The sequence below is a fragment of the Fusarium poae genome (genome assembly GCF_019609905.1).
Source record: "Fusarium poae strain DAOMC 252244 chromosome Unknown contig_2, whole genome shotgun sequence".
Classification (NCBI taxonomy): domain Eukaryota; kingdom Fungi; phylum Ascomycota; class Sordariomycetes; order Hypocreales; family Nectriaceae; genus Fusarium; species Fusarium poae.
In genome coordinates this window covers 30,125-56,780 of record NW_025408660.1, presented here as the reverse complement: position 1 = coordinate 56,780, position 26,656 = coordinate 30,125, and the positions used below count along the sequence as shown (strand labels likewise).

Here is a 26,656-nt window from a genome sequence, read left to right as displayed (position 1 = left end):
ATTTTGTGGTAATTAATCTGCGAGGGGGGAGGATGCTGGGAGCGAGATTTATACTTCTTACAAGATCTGCGGCTTTGTCTAGGTCACCATGCCGTAAGAACTGCCGTGTCCAATCACCTGAGTTGGCTCTCTGAATTACAACCTTCAGACTCAAGCCTTGCAGTCCCTCCACTCTGCTCTTGACGGAGTTTAGATGTCATGCGCTATCGCCGAAAGCTTAAACCACAACGTTGTGGAGTTTCGGCGACTTTTTATACAGTACCGGGCGGCAGTTCCCCCGGTCCGCGTATTCAACGGGGAATTCGCAGAACCCGAGCCAATAGAATTTCATGATTCCCGGAATGTTGTGTCTAAGAGTTCGGATCAATGTATTAGTTGAGAGGCACTGAGAAAGAAGTATAAGTTCTACTTTTGCTTTAACAATTGTCTTTTCTTTTCTTATCAGTCTACCAACCATTTTTGCTAACAACATCGTTTATTCTACGTGCTTATTATCATCTAGATGATGACGATTCCGAAGACTACGAGAAGATGGGTACTGCCGTCACTCGATGGCCCGTCATCTTTGAAGCTTGAATCTGTCGATCTTGTTCCTCCTGCACCTAACCAGGCTGTCGTCAAGAGTGAGTATGATCCATTCCGCAAGAGCGCATTAGAAACTAATTTTTGTTTTCTCCAGTGGCTGCTTGGAGCCTGAATTATCGCGATCTCGCGTTGTCTCAGGTATGGCCCATTGACTTGATTATTTGAGGATTCTGAGCAAACACTGAAGTCCGCTAGGGTCTGTATCCAGTACCATTGCCGCTGCCTTTTGTTCCACTCTCGGATGGTGCTGGAGTGGTTGTTGCTATTGGAGAACGAGTGAGGAGTCTGCGGCCTGGAGATAAAGTGTTTTCAGTCTTCAAGCCTATGTGGCGCTCCGGCCGTCTTCAGCGGGAGTTTGAGGTTTCAAACCTTGCAAGCCCCGACGTCCCAGGCATCCTTTCAGAGTACGTCGTGCTTGATGAGGAATATTGGGCCCCTATGCCTAGTAACTTGAGCTTCATCGAAGCCAGTACACTAACCGTTGCCGGGGTCACCGCTTGGAATGCTCTATATGGATTGCCCGATCATCAGCTCCGACCAGGCCAGTGCGTCTTAACTGAGGGCACGGGCGGCGTGAGCATTTTCAGCCTACAGGTTAGGAGCGCCCAAACCCCCATCTAGTTATCTGTTTTATGCTTACCGAAGTCTTTTTCTAGTTTGCAAAAGCTGGAGGAGCAAAAGTCATCGCCACTACGTCTTCCGCCAGAAAGGCCGAGGTGCTGTCGAGGCTTGGTGCTGATCATGTTATCAATTATAAGGAGGTGAACGAGTGGTCTGACGCTGTCAAGAGTGAAACCCCGGAAAGAAAGGTGTGGATCTCGTTGTAGACGTCGTTGGCGGCAATACTATGACTCAGGTGGGTTCCCTCGCTCTTCTATCCTACTCCCAGAAACTTATCGCGTCTCAGGCACTGAAGACTGTTAAGTCGGATGGTCTGGTGGCAGTTGTGGGCTTCATCGCTGGCCTCGCAGAGCAACAGCCTACAACAGTTGACATGTATTTCAACATGGCCACGTTCCGTGCTATCCACTGTGGAAGCCTGGAGCACTTGCTGCAAATGAAGGAGGCTATTGAGCAGCATGATATTAAGCCATATGTTGATCGTGTTTTCAAGTTTGAAGACGCACCTGCTGCGTTTACACATATCAGCGAGCAAGGCTTTATTGGAAAGGTCTGTATCTCGATAGCATAAGACATGATAGAAATTATGCAGACGCGAACTCTAAGTTCTGTCTGCTGATTTAAGCTCTTAGCCACGAGCCTCAACTGTAAATAGAAGACACGAACTCAGTGCTGTTCTCTAATCCTCGCTGGCCGAATTGCCACTGCCGCATTGTCGCAGCTCCCATCCATTTAGTTCTGTACGTCAGGGTTTCGCACAACACAGATTACAAACCGTCTTAGCATGAAGTTCGCTGAGATGATCGGAACATGTTCTGATTGGTCTATCATGTTATATTATGTTATGTATATTTTCGTCCGGGGGGTCATTGGCCCCGAAATGACGAGGTGGGAAGAAGTCGCAGATAAGACAAATGAAATAGTGCCCGGAGGCGGTGTCAAGAGCTCGCGAAGCTCAGTGTCGTTGAAGACACATGTCACGAAGAAACGTCAACTCTCTGAATCCCTTTCTTCAGGCGGCTGTTAGGGTCCCGCTAGTCCCACAGCTGCTTTTGTTGCCATTTTGGCCTGTAATTTTCTGCCCTAGCAGAACGCTAACAGCGGGTGGCAAGGAAAAATTTTTACAGGAGAGAGTTCGTTTGAGCTATTTTATTTAAAGGAGCTAGGTCTTATAGGGTAGGCTATTTTTAGGTATACAGTGCGCTGACCTACTCGCTTATCAACCACGTTAGAACATTTAGTATTCTTATAACCCCTTTAACTACATATTTCATATTAAGAGCTTACACGTCAGGATAAGTATCGTGCAACTGCAGCAATCATATTTCCCCGCAGCCCATAAACGACTGCTTTCTAAATTTCAACGGTAATTTATTGAATGAGACCATTTCCCAATTCCCATAAGGACTATGTCCAGCGTGGGGGAGGTTGAAAAGCGAATCTTTGTGACCATGAAATGCGACTAATATTGTTTAGAGGGTACTTGCGCAAGTGTGGGGGAATACGTGAGCACTCTGGTATCTTTCAAGCACTGAGATATAGGGTAGGCCCGTCTTGTAAAAAACTTCCACGATGAACTTCAAAACATGCTGATTTTCCGTAGATTGGAAGTAATGCAAACAAAACTGGCCCGTTTAGATATCTCCCGTCAGGAGCTTTCTATCCGTGCCAATGTTCTCACGGTCAGAAGACCATTTCGACCTTGGAGTCTCACATGTCTCGTGTATCCTCAACCTGGAAATGTCGCGTTGTGCGCCTCGATGGTCTGTGCACGATGACACAAGCCAATAGGGGTGTTGCAAAAGCTAATTAGAGTAGATCCAACAAAAGTAGATAAGATTATCTAATCTTATCGGATAAGCATGCCACACGGCCGATAGCATTTTAGCTATCGTGATATCACATTTAGCTGAAAAAAAGTGTGATATATATTCACGGTGATATATATCACTTTAGCACTTTAGCACAGTGTGATATCACTTTAGCATATCAAAATACGCAAGTCTGTTATACCCTGTCTCCCAGAGCTGCTTCACCGCAGATTGTGCGTTATCAAACTACATTTGTTTTTCTTTTCCGGCTTGGAGTACCCATTCTTGCCTGAACCATGCCCACTTTCGATATGGGTCGAGTATCTGAGCTGCATAGTACGCTGGTGGAAGGTCAGTATCTTCAGGGAATCGATTCTGCCATTGATAATAAATAGCTCTTGCTTATGCTTTCCGGCTGCACACTCGTGGCAGTAATACACTTCTTTCTTATCACTGTCTCGGATGTAGCGAAGACCATACTTCCATACATATGATGAGCCCAGACGGGCTGCTTTCTTTGTGGTCTTTTCGCGATTCAAGTACGTGATGTTGTCTTGTACAAATTCGTCTGGAGGCTCGGGATACTGAAGGGGAGCAGGTGATGGCGTCGAGACAAGTAGTGTGGGAGCAGGCGACGGTGTAGGAGTCTTGAAGGATAATGGCGTTGAGCTCGTAGCCGGAGAGGACGGCGAGGTTGGAACTGGATATTCCATATGTGATACCTCAATACCGTAAATAGGTCAACTACGTGTTGTAGGATTGTAATTTTAAGCCGAGAAAATTCTTGACCTTGAGGCGCTAGCCAGTTTGGTCCTTAACCCAACCGCCTAGCGCCACCAACTCAGCCTATTTTTAGCCCATTTTAGCCTTACTGGTATGACTTGGTATACCGGTAATACCATGGTATTGAGATTTCTTCAAACCATACCAAGTCTTGGCGGTATTTACCATACCAATACCAACTCATACCAGACCATTCTGATCACTGGCTTCAGCAGTCTCAAAATTTTCGAATCGTCCCCAGAGTTTCTAGATGTCCCTGATATCGAGCGTCCCAAGAACGCACAGGGAGATGAAGATGCTTTGGTAGCGTACACAATCATGGTGAACGATCTCAACCAGATTAGGTCCTACATCGGATGGATTTGGTCCAATTACCGAGATGGATGTTTCGATCTCGCCAACGATGCTGTTGCCACGAATACTGGGATCGATCTGGCACGCAATCTTATTGAGCAAGTCCTCTCAATTTTTAAAGATCATGGTGGTACCAGTACTATGCTGGGGAAGTTTTCTTTTATCTGTCGTAGACGAGATAGATTTTCACAGGATGATATTCTTTCATGGGGCCCAGCCGGTAAAAATGAAAATATTTATGAGGTCGCGGACAAAACCTACCTGAATGCCAGTCTGTTGCTTGATGGCCTGGCTAGGGTTTTACCTCCAAATGATTCACCAATCTACAAGGAAGGCATTTTTGGAACGTACGATCCCCAGAGTGATCGAACGTCCAAGAAAGGTCGAGCCGAATTCAAAGAGGATCAGATCATCCTATCCGAGTTCTTCACCGAGGCCGCCACGCTCGCTCGTCTTGTTCCTAACTACCCAGTTGAAGACAACTTCATTCGAGGAATCCGAGAGTTGGATGCCACTGGAAACGTACCTTTCCACCTTGTCTACGCCGACCAAATCCTCTTGGACGTTCATCACATCATCAGAGATCACGCATCCAGTGCATTAGACAGTCTGCTCAAACACACGATTGCGATGGCTTGCGAGCTGAGTAGCCATATCGAGTTTCATGAGAACTTGAGAATTAAAAACTGACCTGCTTCAAATGAGCGCGCTCTCCGCGTGTTTAAGAATTCCTTACAATGGTTGGCTCTAGATCCAGTCTTCCTTGCCAAATAAAGAGTCTCGCAAGGAGCTGGAAGCCTAGCCATGGAATCTGGAAGACACCGCGTACTTGTTCACTCCCCCAATACTCTGCGGGCTTGTGCTATACCACTTTCGATCTAAGATGTATAATCTTGGCATTGCCATCATGAACTCCTGGGGCTCGATCACGTACCCTGCACATCTGTATAATGCCCTTCGAAATGAAGGCCTTCTCCATGGACAATGGAAAGATATGGACGTTGTCCAAACCTTGCTGGGAAGCTTCAACGCGCTGTTCGCCTGGAAGTCCGTGGGCGGGGTCTGTGCACTATTGCAGAATCGGTTGTTGTTGAGCTGGTCGCTTCAATTAATAAAGTGATGAATCGATGAATCAATGTATCATTTATGGCTCCGTTACATTACTATCGCCTCTTCGCAAGCCGATACGATACGGGGTAGCCAAGCTATTCCTTTCTTGAATATTTCTGAGCCAAGACATTTTAAGCGGGACTGCACCATTCCGCTTTCGATTTTGCCCTGTGCCAAGGCTTTATAGTGGATCCGCGCTTTTTCTGTTTGGGTTTTTTTCTGAGCCAAGACTTCCTTGTGTCAATCAGATGATTGTTTCAAACTCTCTCATAACTCATGCCACAAAGTAGTAAAAAATATGGGACTGGTCTCAACGACCTACGAAAATTCTGTTTTAATCCCGGTATCACTTCCGTGCCGTTCTCTGAAAATTCTGTTCTCTGAACGGCCGGTCATCCCGAGCCCCAACATCGCTATATGAATGCTCTGCGGGGTCAATCAGTTATGTGTATAAATACCCCAAGGGATGCAGTATCATTTCCAGACACCAGCACCTAAGCAATTCGACAACTAAATAAACATGTCATCATCTCGTCGACCCTCCCACCAAACCCACCTCAAGGAGGCTAAAGACCTGGAAGAACAACTCTCCAGGAAGACACAAGAGGCATTGCGTCAGAAGAAAGATTATGAAGCTGAACTTGCGAAGAAGGACGCTGAGATCAAGACTCTGAAGGAAGAGATCTTAGTGCTGCAGATTGAAAATGCGGTCCTGAGCGAGGCAATCAAGGAGATTGCCGATGTTGTTAACCCTAAGCAAGAGGAGGAGTGAAACAAGTCGCAGGAGACGGAGTGTTCTCAGTGTAAGATAAGAAGATTTTTTGTTACGACCCAACAAGTCGTCACGCACGTAAGGTGGACATCCCCATTTTTCGCACCAATAAGTAGTTACCTACCCTGTAGAAGTCGAACGCACGCCATACGACTTGCATACCATCAAGTATATATACATTCCTTTAGCACTAGATATAACTTAGCTCACCAGCTATCAATAAAACATCTTTACCTGAATACGCCTTACCCGCTTTATTCAGTATTAAGAGACGTGACACTTCGCAACGCTCAGTATCACAACGCCCTACGCATCTGCCAACATAAACCTAGTACGGACTAGTTTATCCCTTGGGAACCCCAACCGTCACAATTTTGCAACTAGGTAAATGTATCAAATGCGTTTGACCTAAACAGTTGAGCTTACATGTTAATCATTGCCGTGAAACAATTGCGTAAGTTATTGACCAATAGACCCCTGCTGCGCTATACGGCAAAAGACTAGGATGTAAGGTCCCTGACCTTACACTGCATTCTCATATATATAGCTATAGCGCCCCCAGGATCAGGTTCAGATTCGGGCTCAGACTCAGGTTGTGACGCGCCTTTCAATTGACCACGGAGCGTGGACTCGCGTTTCCTGTAAAATTTTGCGCAACTGCGAATTGACTCGCCACTATTGATTCTTTCACGGATTTCTTCCTGACCACAATGTCGAGCGTCATCAGAAGTACTCATATTAAAAATTTGGATTTCTTTCTGATATTATTTAATGGTGTTGTGATGATATTTACAGAAAAGGGGTTGGGAAATTACGGTCGCAGGGAGTGCGCAGACGGTGGGGGTGCGCGGAAAGTGGGTACGCGACACAACCCACTCAACTTCTGAACAACTCAAAACACTATGTACATCGCCATTCCCGACACTAGATACACAAATAAACATTCCCCTTCCAAATCGAGTCCCTTACCCAGTCAACTTCTTGACAACAAAAGTTGTTCCGAGCTTCTGAGTCTCTGGATCATTGGGATACTCAAGATGCTGAGCATTGATGCCATACCCATGTGTCGTATCACAGACTCCATCGCCCTATTCACATTAGTCAATACCATCCAAAACCCAGCTTGATAAGAACTTACAAAGATACAAACATCAAGCGTGCGAGAGACCCAGTTCTGTGGAATACCTCCACCCCCAAAAGCCTCAAGCCCATTGACATTCTGAGTCGTCGTACCACCATTGTTATCAACATTACACGCCAACCCGCTCTTATGCAACGGGTCACCAATCAGAAACACCCCCTTAACAGCATCCCCAGCATTCCCCGTCAGCTGCGACAACGCGTTCACGGTCGCCGCAGCGCCCTGGGAGTAACCCTCCAAGATGAAACATTCACTAGGGTTAGACGCCAAGACGCTCTTCACCTCGCGGATGATGTCCTGCGTTCCCTGTGCAGAGTTTTGGTCCCAACCGGCGGGGTACACAGTGTTGTAGATCTTGCCGCCGGGGAGTTGGGATGTGATCTGGGAGTTCATGGTGCGGAAGCCAGCGGAGGGACCTTGGAGTTCGCCGGTGCCGCGGGTATTGATGATGGTGTAAGATATACACTTTGCGGCTCTTAGGTTAGGAGCGGCGGCTACGCAGCCGGTAAGGGCGAGGAAGGTAATGAATTGTGAAAGCATAGCTGATACTTGGCTTTAGTATTGTCAAGCGTAGGTAATGAATGATGAGTGTTGGGTCGGATTGGAACCGAAGGCTTGGCAGCCCTGATACTTATAGACCACCATCACCGTGGCCAAAGCTATCATCCACCATCTCAAACAACTTTGCCGAGGTTTACAGCAGGCCGATTCAATATCGGCGGGGAAGAGCTGCAGTACATAATGCCTCTTTGAGTTAGCTTAAAGTGGCGCGCGCTACCCAATTCCGTGAGTTTGTACGGTAGTCTCAATCCCTCTCTAACCCACTTCTTCGGCACACTCATCCGATCACACATGGTCGATCCTTCTCGGTACATCATCTCGTCTCACTGCCGTGATGACTCCACGTTTTCCCCTTACTACTGACTTTAGCTTCTGCCTGGCCTACTATTGGCTTTAGCTTCTGTCCAGCCGGGTTTAAAGTTTGAGCGTGGCGTTTCAACTGATTTGCGTTTCCACAGCATCGGAAATGTCTAGCCGAAAATAATGTCGCTAACCGGAAACGTTGTCGATCATAGCTGTCTATGGTGTTTTGTTCCGGATCGTCTGTATCAGGCTCGCCGGACGTAAAGTCAAAGCGCACCCCCATAAAATGCCCAGCCCCGTGTTTTAGGTGCGATTCCGTGTCGACAAACCTCGGCCCGACACTTCAACGACTATTCTAGAATAAGGAGTTTTCTCGGCATTCAGATGAAGTCATTTGAGATGCGATTCTGTTATCTTTGGGCTGGGCACGGAGTTCTCTAATTTCGTCACGGCATATTTCTTACCTATCATCATTAATAACCCCCCTGATATACCGTATCGCCGGCTCCGTCTCCAACCAAGAATAACACGAGTTGCGAAAGATAAGCACTGCCTCCTCGCGCGACCCGAAAGAATAAGCGCTTGGCACATCATAAGCATACAGGTTCGGGTTCTCGATGCCTTGACCATTTTGTACAACTGCAGCACCTGGCGTTTCAGCTCCGCAATCAAGTCCTTGTAGTCGTCTTTCGCACGATATCCGGCCGCTGTAGAAGAATGTCGCCCATTGCCTCCTGCAAATAATCATATCTCTCTTCATCCGTAGCGTTGGGTTTCTTCTGCAAAGAGCCCTGCAGTGACTCTAGATCCTTCATCAAACGGATCTTGATGAGTGTCAGGGCCATTTTGAAGGAGACGTCGTAGTAGTAAGACTTCTCGATAAGTTTATTAAATCGAGGTACCTGGACCCAAGTTAGCCGAGGTCAATCACCCCTACAGCTAATCCATTATACGAGAAACTACCCCTATTGAGCACGTTTTCTACAGGTTTCCTGCTTTGTTTTTGCCAAAAAAATAAAATTTGACGATGTCAGCCAAACCAGGCCAACCAGGCCAACAGCAGCAGCTCGAGGACCGTCTTTTTCGCCATTTCAGAGGCTGGAATTGGTCAGAACGCGCTCGTGATACTAGCTCTTGGCTGTGGGACTTTGGCTACGATATTCAACGTCATGGCTTACGCAAATGGGCTTGCAAGGACTGTATCCTCGGAAATCGTCCCATTATCGCGACTTTTACCTCTTCAGGTCTCCAGAACGCGGCAAATCATCTATGGCGTGAGCACAAAACACCAGCACCAGAGGGAGAGAAAAAGAGCACAGCACAGCTCAAATCCGAAGGCGCACTGAAATCGAGCCAGCCGACTATTGCCTCTGTTTTGAAACTGGACGTCAACAAGCCTACGGAACAGAATATCGCGAATAGCTTCATCTCACGCTTTGATAAGCAACACTTTCAGCGTATGCTAGTCGAGTTAATCGTCAGTAGCAACCAGTCATTTTCCTTCGCCGAGAACCCCATCCTCCGAGAAATTTTCGACTATTTGAGTCCCTCCGTTTCGATCCAACACGCCAACTTGAGTGCCAGGGCTGTCCGATATAAGATCATTCAAGAGTATAACCGCCACAAGCAGACGGTTATCGAGGTGCTGAGGAACTCCCCTGGAGCGCTTCATATCTCATTTGATGGCTGGACGTCTCGAAATAAGCTTGCCCTGTACGGTATTACTTGTTTCTTCAGAGATGAGAAGAATCGGCCATGCAAAATCATGATTGGGGTTCCGGAGGCTCATCGTCACTTCGGCTCAACGATCGGTGGGGAGGTTCTCGACGTCCTACACACTCTTGGCGTGAGTCCAGAGAAGATTGGCTATTTCACGCTCGACAATGCTGAAAACAACGATACTGCAATGGAGGTCATTGGTGCTGAACTTGGGTTCGATGGCCGACTACGCCGAGGACGCTGTATTGGCCACACAATTAACTTGTCAGCCAAGGCGCTCTTGTTTGGCAAAAACGCTAACGCGTTCGAGCAGCAATTATCAGGTGCAGAAGCGTTGTCTGATACTGAATACGCTCAATGGCGCAAAAAGGACCAGTTGGCAAGTTACACAATATCGTAGTTGATGTGCGTATTAGCCATCGGCTAATTTACTTATTCAAGGAGGTCCAGAGGGTAAGCGGTCTTACTAAATCCTATTCGTCTCATACTAATTTGGTGTATCTAACAGGACGAAATTAATCGCGCCGCCACCCTTAAACTCCGATCGAAGAAACCACTCAAGCTAATTATCGATAACGACACGCGTTGGCTGTCACAACTCTACATGATCCGCAGGGCTCTACGGTTGAAAACCTCTATCGAACTCCTACTGATCAAGTATAAGGCGCAATGGGAGGACGAAAATCGGTCTAAAAATACTGGCCAAGTAACGCAAGCCAAGTTGGCGAAAAAACCACGCATCCTCCGAGACGAGAATCAGCTAACAGACAAAGACTGGGAGGTTCTTTACCATTTGGAGGCTATTCTGACTGTTTTTGAGACCGCGGTAAAGACGCTTGAGGGTGATGGACACATCCGCAGGCGTAAGCAAGGCTGGACTGGCTCCTACGGCAATATCTGGGACGTAGTGCTTGGCTATGAATTGCTGCTTAACACACTGGAAGAATATAAGCAGCTTGCTGCTGACTTTCCTGATCCAGAGCACTTCCGCATCGGAATCAACCTTGCTCGGGATAAGCTGGATGAATATTATCAGCGGTTGGACGAGACGCCCATCTACTATACGGCTATGGCGCTCCATCCAGCTTATCGTTGGGACTGGTTTGATGAAACGTGGGCTCATAAGCCTAGTTGGATTGAAAAGGCAAAAGAGACGGTTGCCGACGTCTGGCTGTCCGATTACGCTCATCTCGAGGTTAGAACCAACAGCAGCAGAGGCGACGACGAGCCACCGGCAAAAAGACCTCGGTTTTTCAACCCCTTCGAGAAGAACAGTCGTCTGCCGAACTCAAAACCAGCATACGCAGCAATTATTGTTGGTGACGAGTACCAAGCGTGGCAGACGGATCGTGAGGCCAGCGACGGCGACGTTCGTGATCCAATTGGTTACTGGATAACTAAGCAAAGCAGATATCCTCGGTTATCCAGGATGGCCTTGGACTTCCTGACGATCCAGCCAATGTCAGCCGAATGTGAGAGGTTATTTTCAGCCGCTGGCAAGATGGTCTCGGGCAGGGTGGCGATCAATTCAATCTGGGATGTCGATTGAGTTGAAGCAGGGGTGGCACGGTGCTTTTCGTGGGACGTGCACGCTCGCACGGTTCACTGGTTGATCTTTTGTCCACCAGATGTGTGATTGAATTGAATTGATCGCCAGCCTGGTCTCGGGGCTGCGTACGAACCTAGATGCTGAGATTATCGCCATTTGTCAAGTTTTACGCTCTTGGTACCGTGCTGGCCTTATCAAGGACCTGGATCCATTGCTTAAGTCACACCTTGACAGCAAGCTGGATGCCGGCTGCGTGACTCTAAGCGAGGACGAGCTGGCGCTTGCTGAGTCAAAATGGCTATTGGAGGGTGAGAACAGCGCCAGCGAGGTTGACGATTCATCACAGCAGCAACAGATTGAAGAATTAGTGTCAACGTCTGAAAGTGAGGCTGAATAGGCACCGACTAGGTTGTAAAGAGCCTCGAAGATCCACTATAAATCCACTTATAAATCCACGTGTGTACATCCATTCCACTCCGGTCGAATATGTGCTACATCCACTTTGTAATTGCCTAAAAATCGTACATCCACTCTACTTGGCCCCAAAGTGGAGTGGATGTAGTGGTTCCGACCCTTGCGGTCATCCGATTAGCCGTTCTCATGTTCACCAGTATTCAACAACTCTTGCTTGTGGAAGTGGACATCATCTCGCTTTTGCGTGCCTCTGTTTGCAGTGTGGATGCATTTCCAGGTTCAAAAGGGAAGCCGGCCTTGATACCCAATTCGTTCTGGCGCAACCGCGCTTTTACTAGCATCCGTGTCACCACTGCTTTGTCAAACGCCGTCGTTAACTGGCTAGAACTGTTCTTCAGTCTACTGTAAGTCATGTTGGAAATGACAAGGGTGCCACTGTAACAAACTCTTAGATAGGTCATTACTGAACAGATAGAAATAGCGTTCCAACCCAACCAGGGTTCAAATCCACGACACTACACTAGCACTTCTGGTGGATTTAGGATCACATAGCGATCCGTGCATTCGTGCACGGATCTTTTGGCGCCACGTGCAACCCCTGTTTCCACTACACTGAGCCCAGATGTGGTGTCGTGGATTTGAACCCTGGGGTCATACGCTCATCTACAGCGAGATTCGTGCCTGGGGTCCATAAATGGCGGTCTTGGAGCAAGCTTTCAACCCAGCGATTGGTGTATTGAACCCATGTTTTAACTAAGGAATAGGGTAGGAAAATCTGGAAAAGCTCGCGAGAGGGCATCTCCATAGGGAGGAAGTAGGCGCCGCACCTTGTGGCCGGGTTGAAGACCGGTCGGCACGTAACATCGTTAGGCTGCTCACGGCGGCTGTTTTTCTCTGTGGTATAGCTACTTGGATCAGAAGCGTTAAGCGCCTCGCCGGGAATTGATTGAGAAGTCATAGGTCTCTTCAAAATGATTTCTATAGTGTTTTGGCAGTAATTCCTTTCTCAGAGACCTTTCCGTACCCCGCTTGTACCCTCGTCATTACGTAAGGAAGGTGGGTCCGGTACGCGATGGTAGCCCCCGCGCAGTCAAGGAGATACCTTGTCCAGTTGAGCGTGCCAGGGTTTAGCAGGGACATTGCCACAAACCATTTCAGTGAAGGGAGGTTACATAGTACATTTGTTGGGAAACTTGGCTGGTGATCTTCTACGCCTCATAGTTCAGCAAACGTTGATCGCTACCTAATCTTAGTAGTAGTGTTCATTACGCCCGGGAGAACGGATCTCATAGGGCCTATAGCTACGCTAAACTATCCACGTATCCCCGCTTTTAGTCCACTCTAATCTTAAGCATCCCTGCTTCCTCACCGCATTTCTTGCCTTTTCTGACCTTCCTAGGGACCCCTGTCACGAGTAGGGGTGAGTTTAAGGTTTTAAGCGAGGACAAAACTTTGTGGATCGACCTCCGTACTAGCTGCGCATCTGACGCCAAGTGGGTCCTGAGACGTCACCTTGCCTTATGAGGCAGAAGTGCACGGGTTTCGTGTCGTTGGGGAAACTAACAGAACGTGATCGTGCTGTATTTCATTGACGCAGCCAAAAAGAATTGAACATTCGTCACTACACCGACATACTGTTTTAGTAGCTAAGGTGTACGCAATTTCTGCAAGGGAGGGTCAATCTCGACCCTTAAAAGAATGTGCAACCCGACAAGGCAATCACTGGTAGGCCTCATTGACAGTGGTTCGCCTTAATGCCTCGTCATTTTCCGAGGATCCTGAATTTGCTAATCTGATTTTGAAATGCCCAGCGTGAGTACATCCTAACCACATCCTCAAGTTTCATCATCATCTCCTTCACCTCCGCTCGGCGGTCTCCTTCATCAAGGCAAACCTTCTTTAGCACTGGCAACCAGCGCAGCCCCCAAATCAAATCCAATCAAACAAATTGCCAAACAAATCAATCAAATATGCCAAAATTTTATTTCAATCAAACAAATACGAGATCCTCGATTTGAAATAACATTTGATAGATTTGATACACAACATGCCATCTAGCCTCCATGCTGCCAAACCGTCGACCGCGCTTTCACAGCTTACCCGGAACCTGGCTGGTGAGCAACCCCAGCCAATCAAAGTCATCCATCAAGCCCTCCATTAGTGAGCTACCCCAATACCACTGTCAAGCTGGTGGGGGAGAAAGTAGCTCCTTAACTTTTACATCCCGCCCTAGCCACATCAAGTCGCGTCAGTGCTAGTTTGTTTACCTTTCAACGCGTACCATTCCTCCCACGAGTCGACGCCTAACCCGATGGAATCCGACGACATCATGCTCCCTTCGCCTCCACCCTCTGCCTTTTCTTTTCTCCGACCACCAAGGAATTTGGCGAGTCAATTCGAGCTGACGACGATACATTCTTTCAGCAGCTCGCTTGGCAGCTCGACCCTCACCTATCTGACCAGATACCATGGAGCCGGCAATCGATGGGCCGTTTGCTGGATGACACGTACAAGTCTAAAAAGGATGAGATTAAGCAGGAGCTCTCAGATGCCCTTACTAAAATCCATCTGGGGTTCGACCTGTGGACATCGCCTAATCGGCATGCTGTTATGGCAGCCACAGCTCATTTTCTTGACCGCCAGGGCAAGCACCAGTCGCGCCTATTGGCACTCCGTCGCCAGCTCGGGTGTCATAGCGGAGAAAGTCTTGCGGTGACGCTCGGGCAAGTTGTGCGAGAACGACGAAGCACAAGAATACCTCTTGGCGAGTGAGTCAACGGCGGAGCTAGAGGTCGTAATGAATAACGATACGAGATGGAACTCCACATACCTCATGATCTCTCGAGCGCTCGTCAAGCAGGGAGACATCAGAGCGTTCCTGGTCCATTCAGAAGTGGATAAATAGCTACCGGAGGCCGACATGCTGAAGGGAGATGACTGGAGACTGTTGGCAGAAATCAAACTTATTCTTGAGCTATTCTATCTATAGACTATGAGAACGCAGGGCTGGGGAAGCGAAGGAGGTAACGGACGGCTCTGGGAAGTGATGGCGGGTATGGAGTACTTGCTGGAGCACCTAGAGGATCGGAAGCTGTTCCATCATGCCGTTCCAGACGAGGCAGGGGACAGGACACCAACTCGCAGGCCGAGCTGGCTCGAGGGCGACCAGACCGTAACCGGCAGCTTCCTGCTCGATTTAGGGATTGCGAGACGGATATCCATCCGCGAAAGTCCAGGCAAGGCCCCTTGTCAGATCGCGGCTCGAGACAATGCGATGATGGATCAGGCAAGCCATCAGGATCATTAGGAATCGATGACATGGGAAAGGATCACCGACACTATTTAAGACTGTCCATCATGACTGCCTGGCAGAAACTAGACGAGTACTACACCAAGCTTGGAGGCTCACCGTTGTTCGCCGCATCCATCATCCTCCACCCGTCACTTGGCATGAACTATCTAGAGGTGAACTGGGCATCGGAAGAGCAGCTTGTGTGGGTGAGGGATGCCAAGATTGGACTGTCTGACTACTTGGACCGTTGGTACCGCTGCAACCGGCCGGTGGATGAGCGGCAGAAGATGATCATAGACACATCAACATCCTTAAGCGTACTAAGGAAGACAACGGAAGCTAGCATATTCAAGCAATGGATCAAAAGCAGGACGGCGAAGACCATGGTGATGGGAAGTGAGCTTGAGCGGTATCTACGGCTAGAGCCGCAAGAGACCGAGGACCCAATTGAGTGGTGCATGGCTCATCAGGGACAATTCCCGATGATCAGCCAATTGGCTCTCGATATACTCGCAATACCGGCGATGGCGACTGATTGCGAGAGGTCGTTCAGCCTAGCCAAGTTAACGCTGACGACGCAGAGGCTTTCGATGACGACGGAAACGCTGGAGAAGTTACAATGCCTTAAGAACTGGGTCAGACATGGTGCGGTGAAGCTAGGTGCGACAATAGGTGGGGGACGAGGTCCAATGGGAGATTAGAGATGTTAGCATGGAAGCATAGAGAGTCAGATTTGGAATATTTGAAATATTTGAATAAATATTTCAAACAACAAATCCAGTCTTGAGAGTTATCAAATATCTCAAATATGACCCCGGATTTGATTTGTTTGATTTGAGGCAGCGCTGCTCCCCACAACGAGTACAAACAACGAAGAGTAAATCAGTGGAGAACTCTTCGGGGTTGAGACCGATATCCATTACTCAATCAACGAGGCCATATCGAGACCTGTCGAATTGGGGAGATGTATTGAACGCGTGGTACTTGCACAGTACTGAGTAAACAAACAATTCCAAATGGACGCAAGCTGCTGGCACTCCGCGTGAGCCTTTCAGGGGCTAGCACCGATTGGCCCCACTCCTTTGGTTCCATCAGCCAGTTGCGCGTTCTTTCGCGGCTGGCCATACAAAACCTGGATCAATCAGATTCCGAGAAACTTATTTATCCCTGTCTGCACCAAACCCTCATTACTCGGGAAAACTTATGAATTAATGTAGAGTCAGCCTTCGGCCGAAATATGTCATTGGTTAGGCATCTTACACATAAATACTCTTTCTGTCACATTTATATCACTTCCTCTATTGAACACTCGGAACTACCTATACTAAGACATCACTCTGTAGTGTGGATGCCCCATAAGGGATTGTTTTCATATCCTTGGATGGTTCCTTCCTTCTGAAGCTAACTTGATAATCGAGGCCATTATTATTGTCCCAGAACTCTTGGCCATTGACGATGTATCTGATGCAGCAGTGGAAAGTATTGATTCCAGGACGAACCAGGGCTACATTTGGGAGCTTCAGCGTGAACAAGAACCGGTCAAGCTCAGCTTGGTGACTTGTAACTGGCAAGCTACCTGCGTAATGGGCACGAACTTCAGAAATTGTTTCCCAACGATCAAACGTAAACCTGCAAGTGACTGATTTCTCTTCCGTGAGATTGGCTACTGCGACAGACCCCAAGAAGGAACTTTCGTCAGCGGATACCCATAGTCTCTCCAGCTTCACGGTCGTCTTCTCGGTGATCTTGGAGACTGTAGTTGAACAGATAACTTCCCACCGGGTTGGTGGAGATCGTATAATATGGAGTGAAGCTATTGGGCTCGGGGGCTTGCGAGCAGAGCCCTCATGGACTCCTCTCATAAGCTGTGGCTCAGACTTCACAGTAACTGGTGGATCAGTTGGGAAGAAATGCTGTTCTTGGTCGTGTGGCTCGAAATGAACGGCTTTGCGTGGCGTAGGCTTTCGAACGAGGCGTTGACGGCGATAGGGGTACCAAACTAGATGAAGAAGATCCCGTAACTGTTCCAACATGAGTTCTGGTGGCCCCTTCACACGGTAACCGGGGGAGCTGCGAGAAACGGAGGGACGCCGTTGGTCTTGAGCATGAGAGGAAGATGTCCCATCTCCATTGACTAAGTCGGAGGTGATTCCAGAAGGCAAAACCTTTGCTACAGCAGCAGGATGAGGTTGGGCAGCGTCCGACATGGTAGTCGGGGTAGAGATGAGGCGAGAGAGGTGAGAACTGAGGAAGAAAAGGGAGTAGAAGAAAAGCTGCAGTGCAAGATGGCTGGCACGCACAAAAGAGTGCTCCATCCTCCTTCATATTATCCACGGCAGAGCCAGGTGGCGAGTCCACTTATCTCTCTTTCCTGGAAGCTCGCTTGCACTTACGAGACACAGGGGTGGGGGCGGGGCGGGGGCGGAATGTACTTCAGCCCGGTCTTACCATAGGAAAATAGGATTCACTCGTGAATCGCTGCCTGACCCCCTTCCTCACCAGGTTGTGGTCTGCCTAAAGATGGCGGACCATGCGCACTATGAATCGCTGCCCGACCCTAGCTCCCGTGAATCGCTGCCCGACCCTAGCTCCCGTTGGAATGCTCCATGCGTAACCAACAACGAAAGAGCTGAACGTGGCCAGCTAGAAGCAATGAGACCCGGTGCCATATCAGCATCCAAGACAATCTTGCATACCTTACAACTAAAGTTAATCCATTAGACAGCTTAATCTTCTGGTTATTTTATTATTTGAGGTGAATGTGGCTAATCTTTGCATTTTCAAGGGTCAAATGATGCTCAAAGTCGGAGTTTTGGCCTTGTCTGAAAGATGCAAAGTGTTAGCCTTTCTTCTTCTTTAATCAATATAATATGCTCATTTCAACATACCGACCGGTACGTAAGGGGAGGGGTGCCATACGGGGGTGAAAGACATTCTATTCACAGATACTATTAGGTTAGTAGGTATTTAGGTGTAAACGAATAAAAGGAAAGAAAAGAGATGGTTCAATCACACCGCTGGCAGTTGGTCAGTCATGGTCAACCTTGATGAACCGCAGTTTTACAACACATAGCAGACGTCGCAAACACAACATTCTATTAAGCCTGTAAAGAAAGAGAGTAGTAAGACTCATGCATAAGCCAGAATTAATTTCTTGTGACTACATGGTCATGAGATTAGTATTCATTGCCTGGCCTTTTGGTTGAGTCCGGTGCCCATGCGTTTGTTGGGTTAGCGGGATCCCTGCATGGCATATCCATGCAGATATGCCAGGCAACATGGATATATACGAGGAAGGGTAGTATACTTTAATCGTGAGATCAAGACATGGTGTGTACAACTTCAACAGCGAACGATCCATAAAAAGGCCTAACCCCGTCACCAATCTTACTATTGTTTAACTTCCACAGCGGCGCTGTGTATCGCCCACGTAAGTGCAAGCAAGCTTCCGGGAAAGAGAGATAAGTAGACGAAGTCTTCTTCAACCTACTCCCTTTCCAGTGTGTCCAATGGGGCCCCATAGGGACACGCCTAGGCGCCTCTCCACTTCTGCACGCGTAGGCGTGCGGATTATGTCAGCCCCCAATTTGGCACAACTCCACAACTGCATTTCTCAGGGGCTGCGGCTATTGCTGCCACTGCTAACCACAACTGTAGTTTTCAGGGGTTACCGTTATAGCGCAGACGGCATTTTCTAATAATGTGCTTCCGCCAGAGGGCACATACAACTCGCAAGAGGCTCTACTCACAGCTATCAATAAATGGGCAGCACCAAGAGGATACGCATTCATAACTGGGAGATCGTCGCAATCAACCAGCGGCAGGCAGATTATCACATACGCATATGATCGATAGTGTCGGCCACCAAGCGCCTCAAGGGACCGCCAGCGCAAGACTACTACGCAAGGAACCAACTGCCGGTTCTCTATCATCGCAAAGGAATCCCTAGATAAGACGACTTGGTCTTTAAGGCATCGTCCGGGTCCACAATTTTCTTCACACAACCATAAACCAAGTTGGCACAAATCGGCGCACCCAGTCCATCGGCAGCTCTCAGATATAGACAGGTCAACAATCAGCCGCCTTACGAACGCTGGTACAGCGCCAAAAGATATCAGGACTTATATTCGCCAGAACTCAAATACCATTACAACCCAGCAAGATATCTACAACCATATTGCAGATAGCAAACGAGAGCTCTATAAGGGCCAGAGCACTATACATACTTTTGCTAACCAGCTAGACAAGGAAGAGTTCTGGAACCGGATGCAGCTTAACTCAGATAACCGAATCACGGCAGTGTTGTTCGCCCATCCGGAGTCATTGGCATACTTGAAGGCTTACCCAGATCTACTTTTCTTAGACTGCACATACAAAACGAACAAATACGGAATGCCGCTGCTTAATATGATTAATATTAATGCCTGTCAGCAATCCTTCTGTATCGCCTTCGCATTCCTTAATAGCGAGGCTAAGCAGGACTTCATATGGGCCTTAGACCGGCTCAGGTCCCTATATAAACTCTGCAACACAAGGTTTCCATCTATTATTCTAACTGACCGTAATAAGGCCTATATAAACGCTGTAGAGAGCTGCTTTTCGTCTTCGATCTCTCTGCTATGCCTATGGCATGCAAATAAGGCGGTCCTCCGCTATTGCCAGCTAACATTCATACACCTTAAGCAAGGGTCTAAGGCCTATCAGCAAGGTCTAAGCGATTGGAATGACTTTTTCAACCACTGGCATTCAATTATAAGGTCATCAGATGAACATGCATTTGACCAGCGCATACAAGAGCTTGAAAAGCGCTATCTGCCTCAATATCTCAAAGAGGTTAGCTACATCAAGTCCAACTGGCTCAATCCGTACAAAAAAAAAGCTCATTAAGGCCTAGGTCAACCAGCACCCTCACTTTAGCAATATGGTCACCTTACGGGTTAAGGGTATCCATAGGCTCCTTAAGAGCCACCTCAAGAAATCTACGCTAGATCTCTTTAAGGCGTGGAGAGCTATAAAACATGCGCTTCTTAATCAATTATCTGAGCTGCAATCCAACCAAGTCAGGCAGCAAATGCGAATACCAATTGAGCTCTCTGGATCACTATATAGTGCCATACGTAGCTGGATATCTCACGAGGCTTTACGCAAAGTTAAAGAACAGCGGAAGCGGCTTATGAAAGAAGACTTGCCTAGTTATACCGGTACGTTCTCTCAATCCCACGGCCTCCCTTGCGCCCATACTCTCAAGGCTCTACAAGAGCAAGGCCAAACCCTTCGCTTAGAGCATTTTCACTCGTATTAGCATTTAATTCGTCATAGTATTCATCAGGTGCTATTGGAGCCTCGACACCGATCTGATCGAATAGCTGCCAATTCTACCACAAGTAAATCGCAATCGAGCACTCAGAGAGAGCCAAGTGCATTTGAGGCAGTCCAGGCAGCAGCGCAGCCAAAAGCACGACCTACATGCAGTAGATGCCACAAATTAGGACACAAGATAACGTCAAAGGCATGCCCTCAACGGTACAAGGGGATTTTATATTTATCATCATCGTCAGCACAGGTAGAAGAAGCAATGCCAGTGGCACTCTCGCCAGCATTATCCGGGGAAGCACGACCAGCAGCAGCAGTATCTACATCTATATCATCTTTACAGGAAGGGAAACCACTGAAAACCCGTCATCAGGATTATCCGGACACGCTGGGTCTGGCAGGGATAACACTAGCTGCATTATCGTTAGTATAGAGACAGCAGCATCATCGGCAGTGTCATCAGCAAAACCATCGACACAGGGAGGGACGTCGCCAATAGCATCATCTTCAACAGCATCAGTGGCGCCGACACTAAGATATGATGACCCACAAGCTATCTATCGGAGATATATTGCTACTCGAGATGATTAGTATAAGGCGCAGCCTCATGGGAGCGTCAAAACTAACCAGCAGTATCGGAGGGCATTAGGTCTACCTTTGCGGTATAACAAAGCAAGCTACCAGTGGTGTCTTAAATTAGAGTAAGAAAGAGATTATAGCGTACCTAGATTAGAGTAAAGCAGAAGATAATCGGGTGGAGGCTCAGGTAGCGGCAGAGATAGAAAGCAATCCTTTTTCTAGCAGAAGAGGCATACGCAACATCTGGAAGGCGGCTAAGAATGATAGAAAAGAGCAGCGGGAATTATATTCAGCTTAATAATTAGGAATTCATTGCCGTTCTGAATCTCGGGATTCTAAAACCCGCCAGCCTCAAAACTCGAAATGCAGTTGTAGAGTTGTGCCAAATTGGGGCTAACATAATCCGCACGCCTACGCGTGCAGAAGTGGAGAGGCGCCTAGGCGTGTCCCTGGGGCCCCGTGTCCAATAACCAAGTTATTTGATTTGCTTGGTTGTGGTTGGTTGATTACGTAACAACCAACCACAAGTAAGACCCCCTCCGACCAACCACAAGCAAGCCTTTTTGGCTTACTCGAGTTAACTTGAAGTTACTCGACTAGGTTACCGGATTGGGAAAGTGGCCAACAAAGTCTAACCTTAATAGGGCAGGCTAGGAAGACAGCGCACCCTGATTGGCCCAGTCTTTAAATGAAATGAGTGAGGATCTCCTTTTCTTTCTCCAACCTTTCCACAGAGCCAAGGCTGCCGATTTGGTCCAATAACTTGAAGAACAAACCAAATATGTCTTCGCGCCCATTCTTTAAGCCTCATGGAAGGCTCGAAAAAACCACTCCTCCTAGGACCCCTTCTGAGTCGCTCGGCCCCGCCCAGCCGAGCACTCCTAGCTCCGCCCTCAACTCAAACCCATGTGCCTAACGATAAGCCCTCCCCTTCAAGGCTTTCTGACGAAAGAGGTGCGCCGGACGCCTCTCAGTGCCCTTTCCCTATCGACTGGGACAAAATCCGCTACAACAGGAAGCCAGTACCATCTATTCGATACCGCCAGCCCCACAAGCGCGCCATCAACTCCAAATCCCAGCCTTCAGCAATCTACAGGCACGGCGCACAGCTTACCACAGATGGGAACAATAAGTTCTGGCTCTGCAAGTATTGCCATAGTAGCGGCCATCATGATGCTGCGCTTTTGCCAGTGAGAGCACGACCAGCATCAATTATCACCTTAAACAGCAGCACAGACTGGAAGAATTCGGTTACAAAGCCATAGGAGCCGATCCTTTCAGCATAGCCAAGAGGACAGCAAGCCTTACGCCATACCTCGGAAGCCGGCGCGCGGTGTTCAACGACCTGAAATTCAAGGACGATTTTACTGACTGGGTGATTGACCTTGGCCTCACATTTCGTCAGGCGACTCATCAGCGGACGAATGAGATGTTTATCAATTATCTGGAGGATATCGATAAGATCCTTCCCAGAAGCCCATTTACTCTTGGCAGTTGGGTCAAAGAGAAGTGGCTTGGCGATGGTGGGAGACGCGTTTGGCTAAGGACAAAGCTGCAATCCGCCAAAAGCAAGGTCCATGTATCGATGGATGCATGGACATCTGAAGAAGGGACAAACTATCTTGCCGTTGTCGCTCACTTCCTGGATGAGCGCCACAAGTTACAAACAGCTCTTCTAGACCTCCCACCTCTAAAGGGTCCTCATTCCGGTGAGAACATTGCCAAAGTGTTGTCGACCGTCATCGACTTTACGACGTCTCGCCAATCATTGGCTTCTTCATGATGGACAACGCTGCAAGCAACGATGTATGCATCCAAGAGCTAGCAGAGCAGTACCCGACAATCAACCGCGAAAGCCGCCTTCGGTGCGTCGGCCATATGCTGAACATCATCGTCAAAGCTCTTCTCTTTGGCAAGGGCGTTAGCAAGCTGGAGAAACAGCTGCGCGCTGCATCCGATGACGAGCGGTTTGAGATATGGAGGAAGCAAAGCTGTATTGGCAAGCTCCATAACTTCTGCGTGTGGATCAACAGAAGCGACCAGAGACGGGAGCGGCTGAAACAGTACATCCTGCGGGCTTATGACGAAGGCAGTATCGAACACCTCTACACCAGGGTCCTGGTCGATGGTGGTATCCGCTGGAACTCTGTATATTCCATGATTGAGAGAGCTCTGAAACTCCGCCACGCCATTGATCTCTTCTTTCTCAACTATCGCCGCATCGTCGCCGAAGGATACGATATCTCACAAGATATCCTAACTCCGCAGGATTGGGTTGATCTCGATCACTTCCTCAATATCCTCAAACCTTTCAAGGATCTAACAAAACGCATGGAGGGCCGGGCTAACAAATCTGGCTCGGAAGGATCACATGGCTCACTTCACGAGACTCTCGAGTCGCTGGATGTGCTCTTCAAGAAGCTCCAAGAGGCTGGGAAGTTCGCAGATGATCACCCTGACGTGGTGTCAACATACTATTCCCATGCTATTGATGCCGCTCGTATCAAGCTTGAGGAATATTTTGGCCTCACTGATGCCACCCCTGCATACCGGTGTGCAGTTGGCCTACATCCGGCTAACAAATTTACCTATTTCGAGCTTGAATGGAGTCACAACAGGCAATGGATCAGCGGCGCAAAGAGAGTGGTACAGGAGGTTTTGCACAATACGAGGCAGCAGCTGCGGAAGCGGACCGAATGGACGGAGTAGGACAAGAGGAGGAGCCGGAGGAGCTGGAGGAGGAAGCAATTGCTGACAACAGTATCGCTCTTGATCCACTTCAGCAAGCTCGTAAGCGTCGGCAGAGGCTTGCTGTCACTGCGATGTCAGCTACACGAGGAAAGAAGCGGGTAAAGTTGACGTCTGAGCTGGATGAGTTTATGGCGAGGACTAACAAGGCTGATCTGGATGTTGAGGATCCTCTGGAGTGGTGGGTTCGCCATGCATCTGACTATCCTATCCTGTCGAAGATGGCGTTTGACTTGTTCAGTTGCCCAGCAATGAGCGCTGAATATGAGCGCGTCTTCTCACAGACAAAGAAGGTCATTACGGATGAACGGAACCGGCTCAGTTCGGACACGGTAGCAGCGATTGAATGCCAGAAGCACTTGCTTCGAAGCGGAATATTAGCCTAGATCTACCACCGTAGCTATACAGGGCATGAAAAATAGTCGAGTAATGCCAACCAACCAAGTAAATCAAGCCGCTGTTGCCGAGTAAACCAAGTCAAGCAAGGGGTTCTGTCAACCAAGTAAAAAGGGTCCAAATTTTGCTTTACTTGGTTGTTGGACACTGAGCGAGCTGCTGAAAGAATGTATCGCTGAAGAAGGAAAAAGGAACGTTGGTGTTAATCAGAAGTCCCAGGCTCAATTATCGGATCGTCTTGACTCTGGCGCGCGGCACAGTACTGTACTGCAAGCGTCGTCGCTTAGGCCGTTCAGATTCATCGGTTGACAGATCTGGATCGGCTGCTTGACTGCTCTCGAAAATCCTGTGAGACCTGGCGTTGGCCAATAGTACTCAAGCTCGCAACATCACATTCACATTCACATTCACATTCACATTCACATTCACATTCACATTCACATTCACATTCACATTCACATTCACATTCACATTCACATTCACATTCACATTCACATTCACATTCACATTCACATTCACATTCACATTCACATTCACATTCACATTCACATTCTTGCGGAGATGGTCCGCTGCCGAACTCGTAGCAGCAGCGGCGAAGAACTCAGGCTGACCCTTCGCGTCGCACAGGCGACAGGCCCAGTAAGGACTCAGCGGACTGTCGTTAGTGTCAATCTCAACAAGAAAAAGTCCATGGCGCTTGATCCAGCTCTTCCGACCCTTTGAGCCCTTCCGGGACAAGGACTCTTCCAAAACATATCGTTTGTTCCTCCACACTGCTCGCGGAAGATCTGCAACTGTAGGGTGGTCTGGCAATGCCGACTGCGTCGTCAGCTCGAATTGACTCGCCAAATTCCTTGGTGGTTGGAGAAAAGAAAAGGCAGAGGGTGGAGGCGAAGGGAGCATGATGTCGTCGAATTCCATCGGGTTAGGCGTCGACTCGTGGGAGGAATGGTACGCGTTGAAAGGTAAACAAACTAGCACTGACGCGACTTGATGTGGCTAGGGCGGGATGTAAAAGTTAAGGAGCTACTTTCTCCCCACCAGCTTGACAGTGGTATTGGGGTAGCTCACTAATGGAGGGCTTGATGGATGACTTTGATTGGCTGGGGTTGCTCACCAGCCAGGTTCCGGGTAAGCTGTGAAAGCGCGGTCGACGGTTTGGCAGCATGGAGGCTAGATGGCATGTTGTGTATCAAATCTATCAAATGTTATTTCAAATCGAGGATCTCGTATTTGTTTGATTGAAATAAAATTTTGGCATATTTGATTGATTTGTTTGGCAATTTGTTTGATTTGATTTGATTTGATTTGAGGGCTGCGCTGTCTTTAGGTAATAACTCAACAACCTTTTAAAGTAGGTGATGAGATTGATTGATGTTAGGTTGAAGATCTAACTTCAGACTGGACATGTCCTTCCTAGCTATATGTACGTGACTGACGGATCGGACTATCTATGTACCTTCCATCATGTTCAACCTCAATACCTTGTCATCCCGAAATTTATAAATAAGTCCGCTTCCCCACCTGCCCAACAAGAGCATTGAACAGCACCGACTCTTGCTGTTCCGATTGTCTCCTCACAGAGGACGCCGACCTTGGTGATGATATGGATGATCGCCAATAGTAATGCTGCCATATATACAGCCCGTTTTCATCATATCATATGTCCATGATCCTTGATGGCCATGCGGAGAAGCGAAGCCCACTGTGTCCCTTGGGAGGAAGCGTTCTGCTGCAGTCTCGTAGTCGCATTGTACGACGTATCCTGAGATGTCACGGTATATGATGGGAAAGATTATGTAAGTCACCTTGATTGCAGATTGGCAGCTTCCGTTTTTGTACCCCGGGGTACAAAGACATTATATATATAAACAATATAATGCGTTTGCTCAGAGACTTGACTTGGTAGACGTCGATTTGTACCCCAGGGTTGAAAATCATAGGCTACCTTTTCTGAATATAATATGACCTCTTGGTTTGTACCCCTCGGGTTAAAAACTTCTGCTTCCACTTACTTTATACAAACCTCTAAAGCTATATATTTTTACTCTATTGCCCTACCTTATAACCTATCCTTTTAACGCCACAACCTAAGGCTAACCCTACCCCTAAAACGCCTGGGAACCAAGGTCATCTCTTGACGTGACGTATCCCTGGTGGATTGCTCGTGGATCATCGTATCTCAGCCGCGTTGAATGTTGAATCTGGAACTGGATCTTGCAAGTGTAAGGGTGACGATGCTGGCGGTCCGATAGCGGAGAAAAACTATACCATATATGGAAACTGGGGCGGGACCCGTCCAATTTTAGAAGGACGGGTACCCGTCCGCCTATTAGCCGCCCTCCTTGTGGGGCCCCATAGGGACACGCCTAGGCGCCTCTCCACTTCTGCACGCGTAGGCGTGCGGATTATGTCAGCCCTCAATTTGGCCCAAACTCCACTGTCGAAATTCCGCATTCTGATGCAGTTTTTACTTTTTAGAATACTATAATCCTAAACGGTTATGAATTCTTAATTATCTACCGGAATGGATAACGTGCTGGGCCTCACTATCTACTGCTGCCGCCTCCCAGATATTATGCATACCTCTTCTACTGGAAAAGGG

General features: G+C 48.1%; 8 protein-coding genes across 8 annotated transcripts; 3 read left to right on the top strand and 5 right to left on the bottom strand.

Moving 5' to 3' along the window:
* Window positions 1-502: 502 nt before the first annotated feature.
* FPOAC1_013331 (uncharacterized protein) lies at window positions 503-1,777 on the top strand (the record flags this gene model as incomplete). Its single annotated transcript, XM_044857672.1, has 5 exons — window positions 503-623; window positions 680-723; window positions 781-1,179; window positions 1,242-1,394; window positions 1,442-1,777. 5 exons carry the CDS (start codon window positions 503-505, stop codon window positions 1,775-1,777), a joined length of 1,053 nt encoding a protein of 350 aa, XP_044701053.1.
* Window positions 1,778-3,238: 1,461 nt separating this feature from the next.
* On the bottom strand, window positions 3,239-3,730 carry FPOAC1_013330 (uncharacterized protein; the record flags this gene model as incomplete). The annotated part of the gene is made up of 1 exon (XM_044857671.1): window positions 3,239-3,730. The coding sequence occupies one exon, from the start codon at window positions 3,728-3,730 to the stop codon at window positions 3,239-3,241; it is 492 nt and encodes a 163-aa protein (XP_044701052.1).
* A 187-nt stretch (window positions 3,731-3,917) lies between these two features.
* FPOAC1_013329 (uncharacterized protein) lies at window positions 3,918-4,844 on the top strand (the record flags this gene model as incomplete). The annotated part of the gene is made up of 1 exon (XM_044857670.1): window positions 3,918-4,844. One exon carries the CDS (start codon window positions 3,918-3,920, stop codon window positions 4,842-4,844), a length of 927 nt encoding a protein of 308 aa, XP_044701051.1.
* Window positions 4,845-5,784: 940 nt separating this feature from the next.
* FPOAC1_013328 (uncharacterized protein) lies at window positions 5,785-6,036 on the top strand (the record flags this gene model as incomplete). The annotated part of the gene is made up of 1 exon (XM_044857669.1): window positions 5,785-6,036. The coding sequence occupies one exon, from the start codon at window positions 5,785-5,787 to the stop codon at window positions 6,034-6,036; it is 252 nt and encodes an 83-aa protein (XP_044701050.1).
* A 965-nt stretch (window positions 6,037-7,001) lies between these two features.
* FPOAC1_013327 (uncharacterized protein) lies at window positions 7,002-7,717 on the bottom strand (the record flags this gene model as incomplete). Its single annotated transcript, XM_044857668.1, has 2 exons — window positions 7,002-7,124; window positions 7,175-7,717. The coding sequence occupies 2 exons, from the start codon at window positions 7,715-7,717 to the stop codon at window positions 7,002-7,004; spliced, it is 666 nt and encodes a 221-aa protein (XP_044701049.1).
* Window positions 7,718-12,330: 4,613 nt separating this feature from the next.
* On the bottom strand, window positions 12,331-12,681 carry FPOAC1_013326 (uncharacterized protein; the record flags this gene model as incomplete). Its single annotated transcript, XM_044857667.1, has 1 exon — window positions 12,331-12,681. One exon carries the CDS (start codon window positions 12,679-12,681, stop codon window positions 12,331-12,333), a length of 351 nt encoding a protein of 116 aa, XP_044701048.1.
* A 3,653-nt stretch (window positions 12,682-16,334) lies between these two features.
* On the bottom strand, window positions 16,335-17,222 carry FPOAC1_013325 (uncharacterized protein; the record flags this gene model as incomplete). Its single annotated transcript, XM_044857666.1, has 1 exon — window positions 16,335-17,222. One exon carries the CDS (start codon window positions 17,220-17,222, stop codon window positions 16,335-16,337), a length of 888 nt encoding a protein of 295 aa, XP_044701047.1.
* Window positions 17,223-24,276: 7,054 nt separating this feature from the next.
* FPOAC1_013324 (uncharacterized protein) lies at window positions 24,277-24,954 on the bottom strand (the record flags this gene model as incomplete). Its single annotated transcript, XM_044857665.1, has 2 exons — window positions 24,277-24,387; window positions 24,601-24,954. The coding sequence occupies 2 exons, from the start codon at window positions 24,952-24,954 to the stop codon at window positions 24,277-24,279; spliced, it is 465 nt and encodes a 154-aa protein (XP_044701046.1).
* Between the last annotated feature and the right edge of the window lie 1,702 nt (window positions 24,955-26,656).